Source organism: Drosophila takahashii, chromosome 3L, assembly GCF_030179915.1.
Source record: "Drosophila takahashii strain IR98-3 E-12201 chromosome 3L, DtakHiC1v2, whole genome shotgun sequence".
Lineage (NCBI taxonomy): Eukaryota > Metazoa > Arthropoda > Insecta > Diptera > Drosophilidae > Drosophila > Drosophila takahashii.
The window spans coordinates 24,361,834-24,378,696 of record NC_091680.1 but is presented as its reverse complement, the minus strand read 5'-3'; the positions used below and the strand labels follow the sequence as shown (position 1 = coordinate 24,378,696).

Here is a 16,863-nt window from a genome sequence, read left to right as displayed (position 1 = left end):
TATTTAATTGGAAATGGATGAGTAATTTTGTCGGTGCTTTTCAATTTGTTTACTCCTCCGCCAAACTGTAAGAATAGATTCCTCGTAGGCTCCATAAATTTCTTCTAACGTTAAATCTCACATATCAATCGCCACGATCTCCTACGGTGTTCCCCTAGAATTACTTTGGGACTCGTTTGAAATGTATGCGAATTAACTAACCACGCGTAAACCACTCTGACGCACTGACAGTTTTATGCGAGCATAACTTAGAGTCCCACTGCGAACGGGCCAAAGATAAAAATTAACCAGCAGCTGCTTGGCCCAAACGAGTTACAAATTGCGATTGGTTTATGCAAATGCTAATGATAATGACCCCAGCATATCCAATTATCCCGCCGTAGATCTCACCTGGAAGTTCATGATGGCCTCGGAGATCTTGATGTTGAGTGGCTCCACCACCATCACAATGTTGAAGGATCCCAGCAGACGCTCGGCCAACTTGTCCATGGCGATCGCGAAGTTCTCCCACTCGCTGTCGAACTCGTGCTGGTAGTGCAGGCATCCCTTGATGACGTTCACGCAGTAGTTGGTGCAGGGCTTCTCCGTGTAGCCCTTGCAGGCCCCGCAGTGCTGCATCTTGGTCAGGGCCCCAGTACAGTCGGCATTCAGTCGGACCTAAAGTTTAGAAACCAAAACATTCATTAGGTACTGGGACTTTTTAATAAGTAGTGTGGTTTTATATAAAACAATTTTACTTAAAAACTTCTTATTCGAGTGTCAAGTACTGCATATAATAATTGTATTTAGTTTTTAATTATCTTATAAATTACTACATACGCAAATTAACAAGGCTACTTTATGGAATTACTTTTTATTTATTTTTAATGATTTAATTGTATTAAGTAGTATTATACCGACAGTTAAGAATAGACAATTTTTATAAAATATTAAAATATTACTTACATTCAGAACCTTCTTGGCCACCTCGGAGGCCGTGGCGAGAGCCTGTCCGTAGGTGCGCGTGGCCACAAAGGATCGCTTGATTTGCACGGACAACTTGTCCGGAACATCCCCGAAGGGCTTCAGCTCCTTCATGTGCTCGCTGACGCATCGCATGTAGCTGGAAAATAGAAATTGGTTGGAAAATGAGAGCGGAATGTTGGGGAAAATATTTTCATTGGGTGTGCTGGCGGCGGAAATCTGCGCTTGTAAATGGCACGGCTCAACGCCATCGCCATAGCCTCCGCCCTCGACTTCATCATCATCGTTCGGCATTCTTCTCCGCAGCCGCACAACTAAAATTTTTATGCGGAAAAATCATAAAAATAGTTGCTCGCCATGTGCTGGCGTTGTTGATGTTTTTCTTTTTGTTTCCCCTGCAGCACCTCCATAAGTATGTGCCTAGTACTACAGTTTGGCCATCAAGCATGACAGTCATTGCACTTGTACGGCTGCCTTTGGCCCCTCACTGTCACTGCCTTCGCCATTATGGTCAAGAAGACGGTGGTCCCCGGCTGCCATGGCCCCTCTACTTGGGCTAAACAATTTAGGAATTACTGCAAGTCGCATTCGCAGAGGTGACAGATCAGTCAAGCGGCAGCACCATCAGCTGGAGCTCCCTGATGGGAGGGGAGTTTGTGAAGTTGGAATTCTTAGGATGGTCAATTAAGTTCAGAAATTAAATTCCCAACCGAAAATGTGTATATTTAAGCCAAGGATATTCAAGTAAATTAAAATATTTTTTTTATTAAACGTACTCAACACTCTAAAATATATGTTTTCTGATGGCTCGCAGTATTATTACAGCTATAATATTTTAGTAAATTCTTTTTATTTGCTTTTAATTTGTATTGTTGTATAAGAAGTAAGTAAAAATTTGATATTGATTCTTAACTAATAATGTACTAACTAAATAAGTCTATTCCACCATTAATTATCAGATACACAGGACTGTTCCTTGCCTTTATGTTTAAAGTCATACGACTTTTCATGTTTAGGGCACATCGCATATCAGTGTTGTTTCCAAACACCCGTTGACTTCCCATAGTTTTCCCCTCCCTTTTATGCGAACACCCAATGTTTGCCAGACAAACGAACTGCTTGAGCTACCCCCTCATTAAATGGACAGGAGAGCCTTAGCTCCAGGTCCAGTTGGAAGTCTATGTTCTGGCGTGGCATCTGATCCATTCTGAGGGCAAAACCATCGCAGTTCAAGCGACCGACCAACCGCACAGAGCAAACAATAGTCACAAACAAATAACAGGGGGGCATACACAGTAAAATAATGTTTAGGAGGCTAAGTCTTAAAAAGATAATTAACAATTAAAACTTAAAACCACTTTGGGCTTTAATATGTGTTTTCTGCTTTGGGTAATTTTAAAATTTTTAAGATGGTAAAATTGTAATAATTATATGTTTTCTTGTTTCTGGTTTTTAAGAGTAATGTTTTTTGGGCAGTGCAGAAGGGGCAGGCGGCAGGCAAGTGCCGGCAATTACGCGACATCGTCGTCGTCCCTCCTTCTGTCCCATGGCAATAAACGGACGACGTGCCAAAGCACGTACGACAAACTAAAACGATGACAATAAAAGCGAATCGCTTGAGCTCAGGCCAAAAGCCGGAGTCGGAGTTAAAGTCAGCGGCATCAATTGGAGAGCGCGTGGGTAACACGAGCCCTTCCACCGGGGGAGTGGCCGGGCAGGGACCCAAAAGTCATTTGGCCAAGTCGCCGGTTACCGGAGACCAGAAGCGACCGTTCCGGGGCAACGAGCCAAGTGGGCGCAATTTTCGCCGTTTCCCTCTGTTCACCATTTTGGCGGAAATGCGAGCAGCTGACACAGGAACTGGCATAAAGTGCGGTTTTTGGTTTTGGCTGGGTTATGGGATTGGGATTGGATGGAATGAGCCGAGTAAATGGGATGAATGAACCGCAGTGGGTAGAATGGCAGTGGGACGTGAAGTAATATCACCCATGTGGGAGACAATCTGTCTCAATAGAGAGGCAGAAACTATGAGTACTTTTATCTAAATCTGCATTTTTAGTTTAAAAAAATTGTATTGATAATTTTTATTTTTTCTAGTTAAAGTTATTCCTTGCAAACAATATATTTTTAAAGGTATTTGTTATAAGATTTTATTCGATCAAGAAACACAAATTTTTGCGAAAATATTTAATATTTAATATTAAATATATGTTTATATATGGGCACTTCCAAAATGTCGCTCGGGACATTTGCACACCTTTAAAGTTGAAAAAAAATTGTAAAACAATGGATTTTAATTTTAATTATGGGCTTTTCTTTTCACTCTTTCCAAGCTCAATTTTTGGTAAAAATCTTGATTTTGTACCACTTTTAGTTTTTAAGATATCGGTAAAAAACTGCCGTATTCGCTCGGGACAAAAATAGAAGTGGATTTCAGGGAAGTTCATACAACACCAGAAATTAGCGAATTCTGATGGAATATTTGAATGCGATTTTTTTTAGAATGTTGTTCAAACATGTCGCTGTGAAATGCTTTTGGTTTCACTCAAAAATTCTTTGCCGTTTTTTTTTTATGCAGTTTCAACCACATTCGCTCGGGACATGTCGCTCGGGACATTTTTTTCGTCTGTTTTGTAAAGCGGATTTCTTTACCTCTATCTCTCAATTGCTGGATGTTTTGCCTTTAACTTAATAGTTTAGCATGTGAATGAAGCATTCAGTACAGAAAAATGTCACATATTAGCATTCCTATAGGATAAATTTACAACAGAAGACAGGTCCAAAAAATAACAAAAAAAATAGCCAAAAACTGATTTTTGCGTATATTGGTGGGGTTTGTCATAAAAATAATCAAACTATACTCCAAATTTGTAGTTAAGCTCAGTATCCAACTAATTAGAAACTAATATCGGGGCAAAATCATGTAGAAATATGTTTTATTCAAGTTTCAAGGTTTTTGGCTTGGTGGACAATTTTTTGGAAGTGCCCATATATGTTTCTATACTGAATTTATTCTTATTACCATGAACTGTATAGTTTGGTTTTTTTTTTAATATATTCCATTTCTGCGATTCTAGAGCATCTCCTATTCCGCAAGGGAAAACTTCTCCGCAACTTCCTCATTTTCTCTTTGCTGTAAGCGTTTCAACCGCAATCGAAAAATCTGGCGAAAACACGGCGAAGGGGGAAAAGAAAACGTCCATAGGATACTCATATCGGGAATCGCTAACTGAAATCGCACACCGGCCGTGTCAAAGTTTCGACGGGCCGTCAAGTCAGTTAGTTGTCGTTAGTCGTCAGTCGGGGGACCGAGACACTTTGCGGTTTCACACGTTTTGTTTTGGCCAACTGCAGGCGTAGGCCTCTAAAAATCGGTCTCGCTTTGGAGCCCGCGGTTTCGATTTCACTCAGACTACTCACTTTTCATCAAAGGTGTACTGGGTGTTCAGCACGGTGAACATCTTCTGGTACAGCGTGTTGAAGAACTTGTCCATGACCTCCAGCAGATCCACGCGACCGTTGGCGAAGTAGGTCTCCAGCTCCTTGAAGAGGTCCGAGAAGACGTACGAGTTCCTTTCGTAGATGACGCCGTAGGTCCGAATAAACATGCTGTTGAACTGCGTTCGCGACTCTTTCAGCAGGGCGGTGAAGATATCTGCAAGCGGAAGAGCCGATTAGTGAAAAATGTAACGAGATTTAATTGTGCGGTGGCGTTTCGAGGGGGAACAAATCACACAGCACATCCGCTCGAGCCGACTAAATGTTTAGAGTTCGATTTTATTTCTGGCCTGCATCCGCTGGCAAACAGAACATGCAGCCACATCCGCATTGTCGCCTGCCACTCGACAGTGTCGGTAACTCGAGGCCCGCATCATTGCCTCTGCCATGGATCATGTATCTATATAGATCAGGGTTCTGGGTTCTGTGTGAGGGCCGAACCACTTGACACCCGAAAAATCACTAATCGGTGGCTGCTTCTGTGGCATTTTCAAGTGGCTCGCTGACGCAATGAGTTCTAACGTTCGGTGACCTACCTTTGAACTTGGTGGCCTTGCTGCCCAGGATTCCAGACATGCGGGAGATCTGGTCCTTGGTGTGTCCCTCGAGCTGCTGGCGCGACTGCATCGCCATTCGGGTCTCCATGTTGTAGGTGCAGCAGGTGCCCACCGACGGGGATTCGCAGTACCGAAGGACTCGTTCTGAAAGGAAAAAAATATTTAATAGTTAGTAAAGGTTATTTAATAATTATTAAAAATGTATCTCAGTTTATTTAACCCATCAGCTTTGTTTCCCCAACATTTCACACTAATTTGAAACTATTCTCACATCGCTGCTTCTGTTACCTCAAATCTAGTTAAACAATTTTCAAGGCATACAATTCTACTGGCTGCCATTTGTTTGCCCCAACATTAGACCGACTTCCAGATGCATAATGCTGGAGCGGAATGAAGGTTTATCAACATTCCAGGAACTCGCACTGAAGTCGAGTGCAACTTGCCACTTGACATGGTAACCAAATACCAAATACCGAAAACCAATGCCTGACCAGCTAACAGCGATTCGTTGGAAAAAACAAACGAAGCGTAGCTACTGGTGAATGCAAGTAACCCGAAGCAGAACCTGAAACCAAACTCAGTCTAAGGCCGAGAGAAAAGAAGAAAAAAGTCGAAAATACGGGCGTGGTAGTCTAGGAAATCTCTGGTCTCTGGCTGTTTTATTTACGCAAACATTTAACACATTTTTTGAGAGAAAATTAGAAGAAAATATGCATTAGTTCACTGCAACGATGAGTTCATTTCGGGAAGACTACCTATTTTCCCCCAACTTTATGCGATCTTTTTTTATAGCCGCTGCTGCTCCATGTTTATTTAGACAATTCTCGGGGCAGAGAGAGAAAAAGAGATGGCAGATCGACGATCCAAAAGTTCAACACTAATTGAAAGCAAACAAGTTGGAAGTTGTTTTTTTTTTTTGGTTCTCAATCTAAATCCAAATCGGAATTTGTATTTATATTCCATTTCGTTTTTTTGGGCGCTCATAAATTCCCGCTGCCCAGTTAAATGCATCATGTGCTGTGCACACATACCGTACAGTATTATATGGAGTGCTGCACAGTTTGTTTATTTCTTTTATAAATTTAGATACTTTAGTGCACATTTTTCGACAGCCGAATGTAAACAGAGTTTACTTCCATTCGCCCGGCTCCATTGCCCCATAATTTCCCCAACTTCCCCAACTTTTATTGTCTGTGCTCGACTGCTCCGTTTTATGGTCTTTACTAATTGTTATGTTGCACAAGATATGAATTGAGTGTGGCACCATCTAGAGACTCGGATACATACATATATATACGCATAGCGACCCTTTCAAGTCCTTCGGTCTGCTGGGGTTCCCTATATCCTGGGGCTTATCTAAATTGGCTCACAGTCTGTGGTTTCCCCTTTTAATTGTCTGTCGCGGGGGTCGTTTTGGTCCTATGTGACTGGCATGGCCAATGTTCGGCTGGGATTTCTCGGTTAAAGACCATTTGAGTTAATTGAAATTGTGGCAGATAAAACTGCTCAAGATTTGATGGCAAAAATATAGTCACACTGCGGAGATAAGTGAAATTGATAATAAATAAAGTTCATGGGAATTGATGGGCGTATTTTTGAAACTTTTTTTATTTTAAGATTTCATATTTAATTTTGGTAGTAAATTTTAATCGGTGAATTACAGAATAAAAGTATTATTACTTTGAGTTACTGTTCATTGCTCTTTTCAATCAGGCCTTCATCAGTCCATTAAGTTTATCCCAATTTTCCCCTAGAGATGCTTTAACAACATTTACTACACCTTCCCTGATTTTCCTATACCCTTTTTGAAATCCATTAAAATGCCACCCATAAACCAAACCACACACACCCATGAGTTTGGTCACCCCCTATAAGGTCCCTTGATCTAATCGATAAACCGTAGCTAAAATCTATGTTAGAATAACATATCGGCATTAAAGTAACGCCAATGATTCTTCTTCGAGCCATTTTTATGAATTGCTGCATAATTTTGCCGGCAGACAACAATGGGAAATGGAAAATGGGAAAAGAGGCAGCGGGGATCCCAGATAACAAATGTTGCCAGGCGGCAGCTTCGAGGGGGGGAATCACCAAAAAAGGAAGCCGGAACGGCGAAGGATGGAAGGTGTCATGAGCATAATAAATGACCTCAACTTACCGATATGGCATTTTCCCTTTTTATTCTAGCTGACGCTGTGGAAATCACCCCGTTGTCTAATAGAAAACTTTGGCTTTGCTTGGCAAAAAAAAAAACAAGTTACCGAAAAACCACCCAGAAAAGTGGGTGGTAGAGCAACAAACACCACTCCCACCCCCTGGGAGAGCTGGTCACATGTTTTCCATTTCCACGCGCAATCCACTTAGTTACCAGGAGGGTGGCAACGGGCCAGGGAAAACTCCCAATGGACACAGGAAAAAAATATACGGATTTTTTAATTAAAAATGTTGGAATCTTTTTAATAAATTACAAATTTTTTTTTGTAACCAAGTTGAATTATTTTCGCTATAGAAAGCATAGAAATCAATAAAAATACTCCTTATTTGTAATATCTTTTTTGAAATTAAGCTAGTAATTTTTTTCTGTGCAGACGACCCACCAAGTGGAAGTGAAATTTCATTTCAAATGATTTACTGTAACGATCAACAAACCCAGGAATTGCCCCAGACCCAGACAGACTAGTCAACCCCCGAGGGCGGCGCTTAAAAGGGTGCGAAAGTTTAGCGAGCGTATCGCAGTCAATATCCAGAATATCCAGCAGCGATAAGTTCGGGGTGAGTGGAGAATGGGAGCCCAGGAACTCCCAGTTGGCAGACACCATCCCAAGGTTAACTTTAAGCTCATCTCTTTGGCGAATAGAGGAGGGCTCTTTAAGAGTGCGAAAAGTTGTCCCTAGCCGAGAAGCTCAACAGGATGCTTGACACCGAAGCGAAACCCGCCTGGCAGAACTGCACCCTCGTTGCATGAAAACAAAGAAACCGAAACTGTCGGTTATCATGGGTGCGAAGGGGAGATTTTGTGGCTAGATTTCAAAAACAATTCAGTAATTTTTAAGTAGGAAGGGAAACCACAAGTTTTCCACTTGAATAACATCAAAAGTTTTTCCTTACTTTCAATTCCTGTAATTTACTAATCATTTTCCTTAATTTTTTTATAATAAAATAATAAATAAAATTAAATCTGACAAGAAAATGCTATATTTTAGAATAGTTTACAAAATAAGTTTTTTTTTAATTTCTACACCAATATTTATACACATCTTTATTGTTATTTTCCCATTTCTTTAGAACCTCAATTAAAAAGTGTACTATATATTTATCTCATCAATATATTTTTACTGCATATGCATTTTCCGCTGCACAATTCCTGCCGGAAATGTGCCACATACATTTCCCAAGCTTGCACTGCTGTGCATTCAAAGTTTTCCCTCGCCACCCACATCCTGTGCATCCTTCTCGCTCTTTCATCTCTACCTCGCTCTTTCCAACCACTCTTTTGTGCTCCACTTGGAGATGAAAAGCGCAAAACAAAAACACATTTGAAACAGTTGGGCGAGTGAAAAGCCGAAACCGGCAGAATGGAAAAAACAAGAACAACAACAGACAAAAGCAGACGCCAAAAACTAAAAACCAACCCCCTCCCAATGCCCCTCCTTCCCACCCCCTTTTTATCTGGGGGCAAGGCAATCCAACAACATTATCAATGCCTGGAAAATGCAGGGAAAACTTAACTTTTGAGTCGAGTTTCAATGGGCACTACAAAGCGGAGAGCGCAAAAGCGGCAGGAGCGGCAGGAGCGGCAGGATTCTCACTCATCGCTTCGTCCTTTTTGCGAGGCACACAAATGCGAGCCGGCAACTCGGCCAGGCGCCCAGAATTTCCCAGCAGCACGATTTCGAAACTGTTGCACACGTGGACGCAAAAGTTTTCAGCAGCAAACAGGGAAAAAAATGGAAATGTGGAAAAAGGGAGAATGAATAGCCAGACAGAGAGAGAAAGAGAGCTGAAGAGAGAGGAGAGCCTTCGAAAGGGTCGTTGCACGCATGTAGCTTTCACTTTCCACTATGCTCCGGGGTTGAAAGAGTGCGAAGGGGGATATAGTTCACAAAAGTCACCCCAAAAACACAAAAAAAAAAAAACATAGAAATATAAAAAAGGAAATAAAGCAAGCCAAAAAAATGTCGCCGTCTGGCAAGGAAATTGCATTAGGCGAAGAAAAGGTTAAACAACCTGTGAGCTCCTGTCCAGTTGGCTTTTCTCCTTCTCGCTTTTCTCCCTCTAGTGGTTCGACTTAAATTTCCTGTCTGCAATTTATTTCGAAGGCACAGAAAAAAATTAAGTGGATTTTTGGACTTACTATTATAAAATTTATTTATTTCATATATTTTTTCTAATTTGTAATTTAAGACAAAAATAATTTAATTATTTCAAATATTTTTTAATGAATTTTCAAGTATGGTTATAAGTTTTTATTTCTATTTAGTAATTTCCCAATCCGTTTAATATGGGTTTTAAATAGCTTAGCTTTAAAAATATATCTCCCCTTTATTTCTTTGAGTGCCTCCCGTTGCTTAAGCTTGCAATGCTTTGTTATGCTTCCCATTTTTTTTATAAACAGTTTTGATGATGGGAATTTGCTTGCTCAAGTTTTATGCTTATGGTAATGAGTTTTAATTAGGCGCACAGCAAGCGAAAGGAGGCAAAAAGGAAAAAGGAATCGCTGCCACCACCATCATTTCACCACTTTTACCGCCCAACAGCCAGCCCACCACCCACTGGGCTCTGCTGTCCATGGTCTTTAACAGGCAGCAAAGTTTCTGTTTTTAATTCGCACGTAAATTGAAAATGATTTTTTTTCCTCCTAGGATATTATTCAAATTCCAGCAGCAACATCTGGCAGGGACTCATTTAATGAGGGAGTGGGGGAAGGTGTAATTTATTGGGTCAACACAGCAAGGTTTCTCCAACACTTTGGAAAGCAGTGCTGTTTCCCTCTGGACGCACAAAAGTAGTACAAACTTTGCGTTTATTTAATTTTTTCAGGTCAGCAAATGCAATTAAATCTCAATTGTTTTTAAAGAACGCTGGATTTTTTCGGTTTCGAATTTTTAATAGCTCTTTCCCTACACTCCATAAGCCCTGAAAATAGAAACAAACAAATGCCGAAAAAAAGCAATGCACTTCACTTTGGAATCGGACAACACTCGGACTCCATGTGGACCGCAGTTTCAACACATATAACTCACTCGCCGCCACCCGTCGCGAACCCGAAATCGAAATAGAGATGTAGTACCAAAAAAATGGAAATAATAAAACAAAAACCCTGAGCGAAGCAGAAATTTGTACAAATATTGGGCCACTGGGAGTGATATTGGGTTCACTTCCTCTGGAACACTTCGCCTCCCATTGCCTCGCACTTAATTAATTTAACAGAGTTGCATTTGGTTTGGGAATGGGAATTGGGTTTTAAGATTTGAAAATATGTGTGGAGTTATGAACACCCAGGGGGAGTTTTATCAGAAAGAGTTATTATCAAAAACATAATTAAGTTTACACTTAAGATAAAATAAATTTTAATGCCTTCTTAGGAAAGATAAAACGACATAAGAATTTTAAAAAACATGTATTAAACTGTTCATAAAATTTTTAAAAAAATCTGAAAATGTTTTCAGATTATAATTTATACAACCCGTTACTTTGGAAATTTTTTAGTTACAAAATCCAATTTCTTTAACTATTTAATGCTTATACTTATTAGTCACTAGCAAATAGTCAACAGGTTTTTCGGTATTGTTGTATTTTTACTCATAGTGTTCCGTTTTTAGAGACTGTGAAATGTAGTCTTGGTCTGCAGCAAAAGCAAGCTCTAGCTATAAACTAAGTTCTAAAGATTAAAGCTTGTACGGCCATAATTATCTCTATTTATAATGTACCTACTCCCATTTATAATCTTCGCCTAGACAAATGTGTCTCTCCTTGGATAATTTGCCGCAGAAAAGTTTTGTGAAAACCGTTCGTTTTGCAACATATTCAGATGAATAATGAACCTGGCGAAGGCGTCGACTGTTAATTCTGTATCCGCCGGGTGCATTTCTATATATGCAACATTTAGCCTGCTTTGCCTTTTCACGCAGCCGGGAAAAACTTCATCCCACCTCCCACCGCCCGGCGACTGTGTGTAATTACACAAAACGTGGGCTAAAATGTTGCATGGGAGATTTTTCCATTCTTGGCTCTGGCTTTTCGCTCTTTCTTCGCTTTCTTCTTTAGGCGTAATTAAAATTACTCGAAGGGGCAGGGATAGGTGTGCGGAATGTTTATGTTGCAAACACGTTTCATCAAAACAGAGAGAGAGTCTTCCTGGTCGAGTCGAAGGGGTTGGAGGTCGCCTGGCTCTTTGCTTTTTGCTTTTTGCCTGATGAAGTGACGACGTCAGCCAGAGTTCTCAAAGTTTTGCACATGTTTTGCCCATTTGTTCGGCTGCCAAGATGTCTGCGGCCAAGCTGCATCTTTCAGCATTTCAACACACCTCTCCCCATCCATCCGAATGACAATTTTGAAATGCGCAAAATGTGCGAAAATTTTTCATCACCGGCGAGAGGAGGCATACAGAAATAGCCCCGGCAACAAAACAAACATATTTCCCTTGGCGTAATTAACCATCTGAAACATCTGTTAATTGGGGAAACCAAAAGGGCAGAAAAAGCAGAAAAGCTGAGAATTAATACTAGAAGCCGGGCAGAAAACTTCTTGGGAACAGAAAATCTAACAGCTTGTACAACATGTGGCAGAAAGAATTCAGATTTATGTATTTAAAACCCCAAAGACAAAACTTCCAATGCGGATATAATTAATTTCCTTTTATGTTTTCTGCCACATACGCTCTTATTTTGTTTTTTTATTTTTAAGTTCTCAGCTGAACTTTATCCACAAGTTTCCACTAAATTTGCGCTGCTCTAATTACTGGCGACATTTTTTGGCTCTGTGCACATTGCTCATACGCCTCATTGTACAATTTTTGGGGGCAACAGCAACAGCAAAATGTGTAAACAGCAAACAGGTTAAACAGAGGCTTTCCAGAGACCACAACACACACGCTCCCAACAATGCCATTAATCAAATTTTATTGTTTAATTAATTTCGCTTGAATGAACCGAACTCCACGGCGTTTGGCGGGGCGACGAGGCGGTTGGTAGTGGGCCAGCGGCCAAAACAAACAAATCAGCCAGAAATATAGCTGAGAAATGGCATTCAATTCGTTCGATTTCAAAGGAAACCAACCGCTCAACTTGGCCCACAGTTCGAAATTCTGACTTTGTTTACCTCGCCGTTTGACAATTATTGAATTTTTCTCTTGCTTTCCTTCTTCTCATATTCCTATTTATTTGCAATTTATTCATCGCTGTTTCTGTTTGTCAGTTGATGATTTGTCATGGTTGCCGGTGAGGTAAGGAAATTGTCTGCTTTTTTCTGGCTTTATTAATCGAATTATGGATTGGGATCAGACATTTGATTGGATCACATTAGGTGGGATTTTGCTTCAATGGCGGTTGTTATAAAAGGTTTTTTGGTTTCAGCTGACAAAGGGTTAAGTAACTGAATTAAGAGTCGAATAAGAAGCAAAGTTTATTATTAAAAAACTGTCTGTCTTTATGTCAATAAATAAATAAAAAAGATATAATTTATTAATAAAAAAAAAAAGTAAAAAAAAAACCCAAATTTAATATAATTTTACTTAATTTAAGTGTCTCAATCTTTTTCAATTTGTTCACAATTCCCGTTTTATTTTCATTGTGCTATTTGCATAACATTTCAATAGCAATTCGATTCAATTTTATTCAATTTACATTTTCGCACCATAAGGCGGGTTTTATTGGGGAGAAAGGAGAAGAACCAGAAGGAGATAGCCGAGATAGCCCGGGGAGAATATCAGCTTAGGCCATGGTCAAAAGTGCCGCTGAGCCGAATTCAGACATGTTATGGCCTGGTTGATGTTTTGACTGGATTTAAATTCGATTTTGGACACGAGATAAAAAGCAAGCAAGAAACTGAGAAAAGACAGAGATTTACCGAATGCAGCCAGCGTCCAAGTCCAGTCCACTTTGTGTGTTTATTCAAAGCACGTTCCTGTGGCTCAGGCACAGTTTTTATTTTTGCAATGCCGAAGACATTGACTACGTGTCGCTGTCAAACTGTGAGTGATTTTTTCCTTTTCTCAGCTCTGCGGCCAACACGAGCAGCATATTTTGTGTGCCAATTAAAAACGTTAACAATGACGAGTCACCGAATCAATTGGCAGGCTGCGCTTAAGCCATAAAAGATCATTTAACATTTAAGTCCCGGCTCTCACCCATTTCGCAAACCTTTCGCAAAACCGCAAGCGCCTAACCGCAAAAGCCATAAAAGCTGAGATTTCTTCTATAACTACAGCGGGGCAAAAAGAAGAGCGGAGGTAAAAAAAAGGAAAATAATAACCAAATCTACCCTGGTCAAAATTGCTGTTGACCACAAAACAATTTAGGGCCCTGAAGAAGCGGGGAAGCGAAATAAATTGCCTAAATTTTAAAGCTCATAAATGATTTAATTTTGTGGCATTTTCAAAGTTCGCTTCGATCTTTTACAGTCTTTCCATCCTCATTCTTTGGTAATGAATCTGGCCAAGAGTCGCAATCAATATCGAGACGAAAGCTAAGTAATGACAAGAGCCCATTGTCTTGCGGTTGGGAAATAGATATTGTATCTTTGGCATACAAATACACGTAGATCAACCACTTTAAGGGAAATTGATACAATGTATGACTCATGCAACTAGAACTAGAGAATATTATTAATTTTCCTACACACCAAGCAGGTGAACTTCACATCTTTTGAGTTGTGAAACAACCCCTCACAATTGATTTGCTCTTGAAAATCTATTTGTGTCAGCCCTGGAGGGGTTCACACCGCACAATATAAAGCCATTTTCAATAAAAGAAAATCTTAAATGGAATTTATTAATATTTATTAGAGCAACAACAACTGCAGGCGACACACACAGAGCGTTAATAATTAATTAAATCAATAATCGATGGCAGTTCCATGGAGAAGAGCATTTAGGCGACTGAGATAGGGAGAGGTTAGAGTCCAGAAATAAATTCTACAAAATCCATGTGGACATAATCGAGCATAAATTCCCCAAAACAAAAAGGGAAAATGAGGAAACCATCCCAAAAAGTCAAGCTGTGAATGGCAACAAAGCGGAGAAAAGGTCAGAAAAATAAAAGAAAAATCGGTTGGAGACGACAACAAATTAGGCAATGTTTGGCAGGTAGACGAAAAGGATGGGTTGCTACGAGAATATATACCAGCAAACCATATACAAAGGATGGACGACACCCTGAAAATGCTAATGTTGCATGCCACATAATCCTGTTAGAGACGCGTGAATGAGACTGCCAAAAACTTGGACTCCTCCGCCGTTTGCATGTGACAACATAATTTGTGGGTTCGGCCCTACTTTGTCTTAAGGTCCGCTGCTGATGAGCCCGCTGATGATTATTAATCACACACATTTCTGTTTGTCTTTTGGCCGGCATACTTAATGAGCTTCGAACAACTAATAACTGGGCTTTATTTGACAGTTTATGGCCATTTAATGTTGAGGAGAAATTTCGGGTTTTTTCGTGGCCGGGGTATAAATTAACATAAGCAAATTGGAGACTTCTTGGCCCAAGCAAAAGTCAAATGTCGCCGAGGCGACCAGTTTTTATAGCACTTAAAAGCCCATCAAATAAAGATATCACTTGAGGCTCGTTGGGAGTTGCAACAGAACCAACGGAAAAACGTCGCTGCCTCGTTCTCCCCCTTGAAAAAAAACCCCAATTATATTTAGACAACGCTTTGGGTTGTTGCAACGCCCACGCTTCTTTTGGAGCACCCTCATCCGATCTCGGGCTGAAATATGATTATATAGACGCTGCTTCGCCTGCTCGCCACCACTTATAAATTATCTTTAATGACAAGTGCACTAAACTAAATAAATTGTTGCCGACTTAATAACGTAATTCTCCTTTGGCCCACAAGTGGGCGTTGTCTGTCTTCCCCCTCTCTCTCTATCTCCCTTTCTCTCTCTCTCAGTGAATTCTCGAGAAAATAGTTTAAACGATTTATGGATCTAAAAGCCAGGGGATCATATGTGGGGAACATTTACACGAGGATCTGGGATTACAAGTGATAGATCGCGACACTTGGCGACAGGCGAGCAAATTTGTAACAAATTTATTTCTGTGCGAGGGATATTTTATTGCTAAAGCTTAAAAACTTGAAGTGTCTAAGAACTTTTATTATTTTCAAGAAAAATAAACTAGCAAATTTTGTGTTTCATGAACACTTAATATATTATCATATTTACTACACAAGAATTAAGAAGGAATAATTGTCTTACATTCTTCCTGGATGCTTTGTTTTGCAATTTAATCTTTTTCTTTATTTACCAAGCTCCTTAAACTCACTAAAGCTCCTCGAATTTGAACAAAAACTGTTGCTGACAACACGTAAATGAAGAAAAATGGCATTATCTGCATCATCATTGTGGTTCCTGTTGTTGGGACGCCTCTTCATAAAGCTTATGCTCGACTGCAGTCCAAAGACATTTATTTAAATTGAAATGCAACAAAAGAGATACTGGAGTAACTACATCATTGTTTGCTTCACGAGTTAGATGAATTTGCCTGCACGACACATAAAGGAAAGCCAAAGGCGGACAGAAGACAGTGAAGCCCCTGTGTGTGCGCATGAAGGCAAATTTATTGCTGATAAATTGTTGGCTTATTTAGGAGCATTTAACAGTTGCCACAGGCGGGGGCGGGTGGCAAGCAATCTGCCCTGGGGGGCATTATTATTATGAAAGGCCCAGTGCTGCTGGGGCGCGAAATGCAGCTGTTTAATTAGCAGCCAACAGCAGAATCAAGCAGCGATCGAATCGCTCAATGGGGCAGCAGCTGCAACATCTACTTTGTGCTGTTGATATCAATCAATGGCAATTGATCGGAATTGAATGGTGTTGCACTCCATTACGGCGAGTGGAGCGGAGAGATTCGAGGTTGATGCACTGCGGGGAAGCCATTACTCAGAAAAGTTCTCAAAAATATGGGAAACTAGCCTATTTTTAGCTGCAAGTATTCTGCAGAATTTACACAAGACGTTCGGATTTTTGGTAAAATTAAATGCACAAATATGGCTTATTTGTAAGAATTTATGGATTGTATTCTGTATAATTTGATTTTTTCAGTTTTATTCCTTTGTTTTCATACGTTTCTAATTTTTTTAGATTTATTTATTCCATATTTAGTACACAGTTCGATAAATGATATGCGTCATATACAAATTTTCACTATGGACGGCAGTCCATGTAGTGACGAAGCGCACCAGGAGAGTGTGCGAAGGCGACTACTATATATACACGAAGAAATGAAAATCTGCTGTGATGGTCCGATCATAATGAATGATACACCTATCGAATGGTATTGCAAAAACTTAAAGGATTGCATACCAAGACTTTAAGAAAATTAATTGGCTTGGGAGAGAGAGCGGTGAAAGTGAAAAAGTGAAAATTTCGAAATTTGGAGCTGTTGGGGCCGGTGGGGATAAAGGCCCCCTCTCAATATTTTAGTTGTATTCCTTTTGAAAATACCCGTCGAATGAGGGGTCATTTGTCAAAATCCGACTCTCCGTTCAAAAGTTATAGCCAAAATAAGATTTTCTTCTTCTTCCCAAAATGAAAATTTAATTCTGTTTGTCCACTTGTCCAAAATATGTTTTTTAAGTTCTGAAAATTTGATATGACGTTCATCACATCGATATTAAAAAC

General features: G+C 40.0%; 1 protein-coding gene across 1 annotated transcript in view; it reads right to left on the bottom strand.

Annotated features, from left to right (window-relative positions):
• dlp (glypican dally-like) overlaps positions 1-16,863 on the bottom strand; it is a 42,693-nt gene that overhangs the window by 3,490 nt on the left and 22,340 nt on the right. Inside the window, exons 2-5 of the mRNA XM_017138985.3 lie at positions 4,998-5,162; positions 4,384-4,618; positions 946-1,102; positions 391-657 (exon numbers count right to left, since the gene is read on the bottom strand). Of these exons, the coding sequence (XP_016994474.2) occupies positions 391-657; positions 946-1,102; positions 4,384-4,618; positions 4,998-5,162 (824 nt within the window). The remainder of the gene's footprint in view (positions 1-390; positions 658-945; positions 1,103-4,383; positions 4,619-4,997; positions 5,163-16,863) is intronic.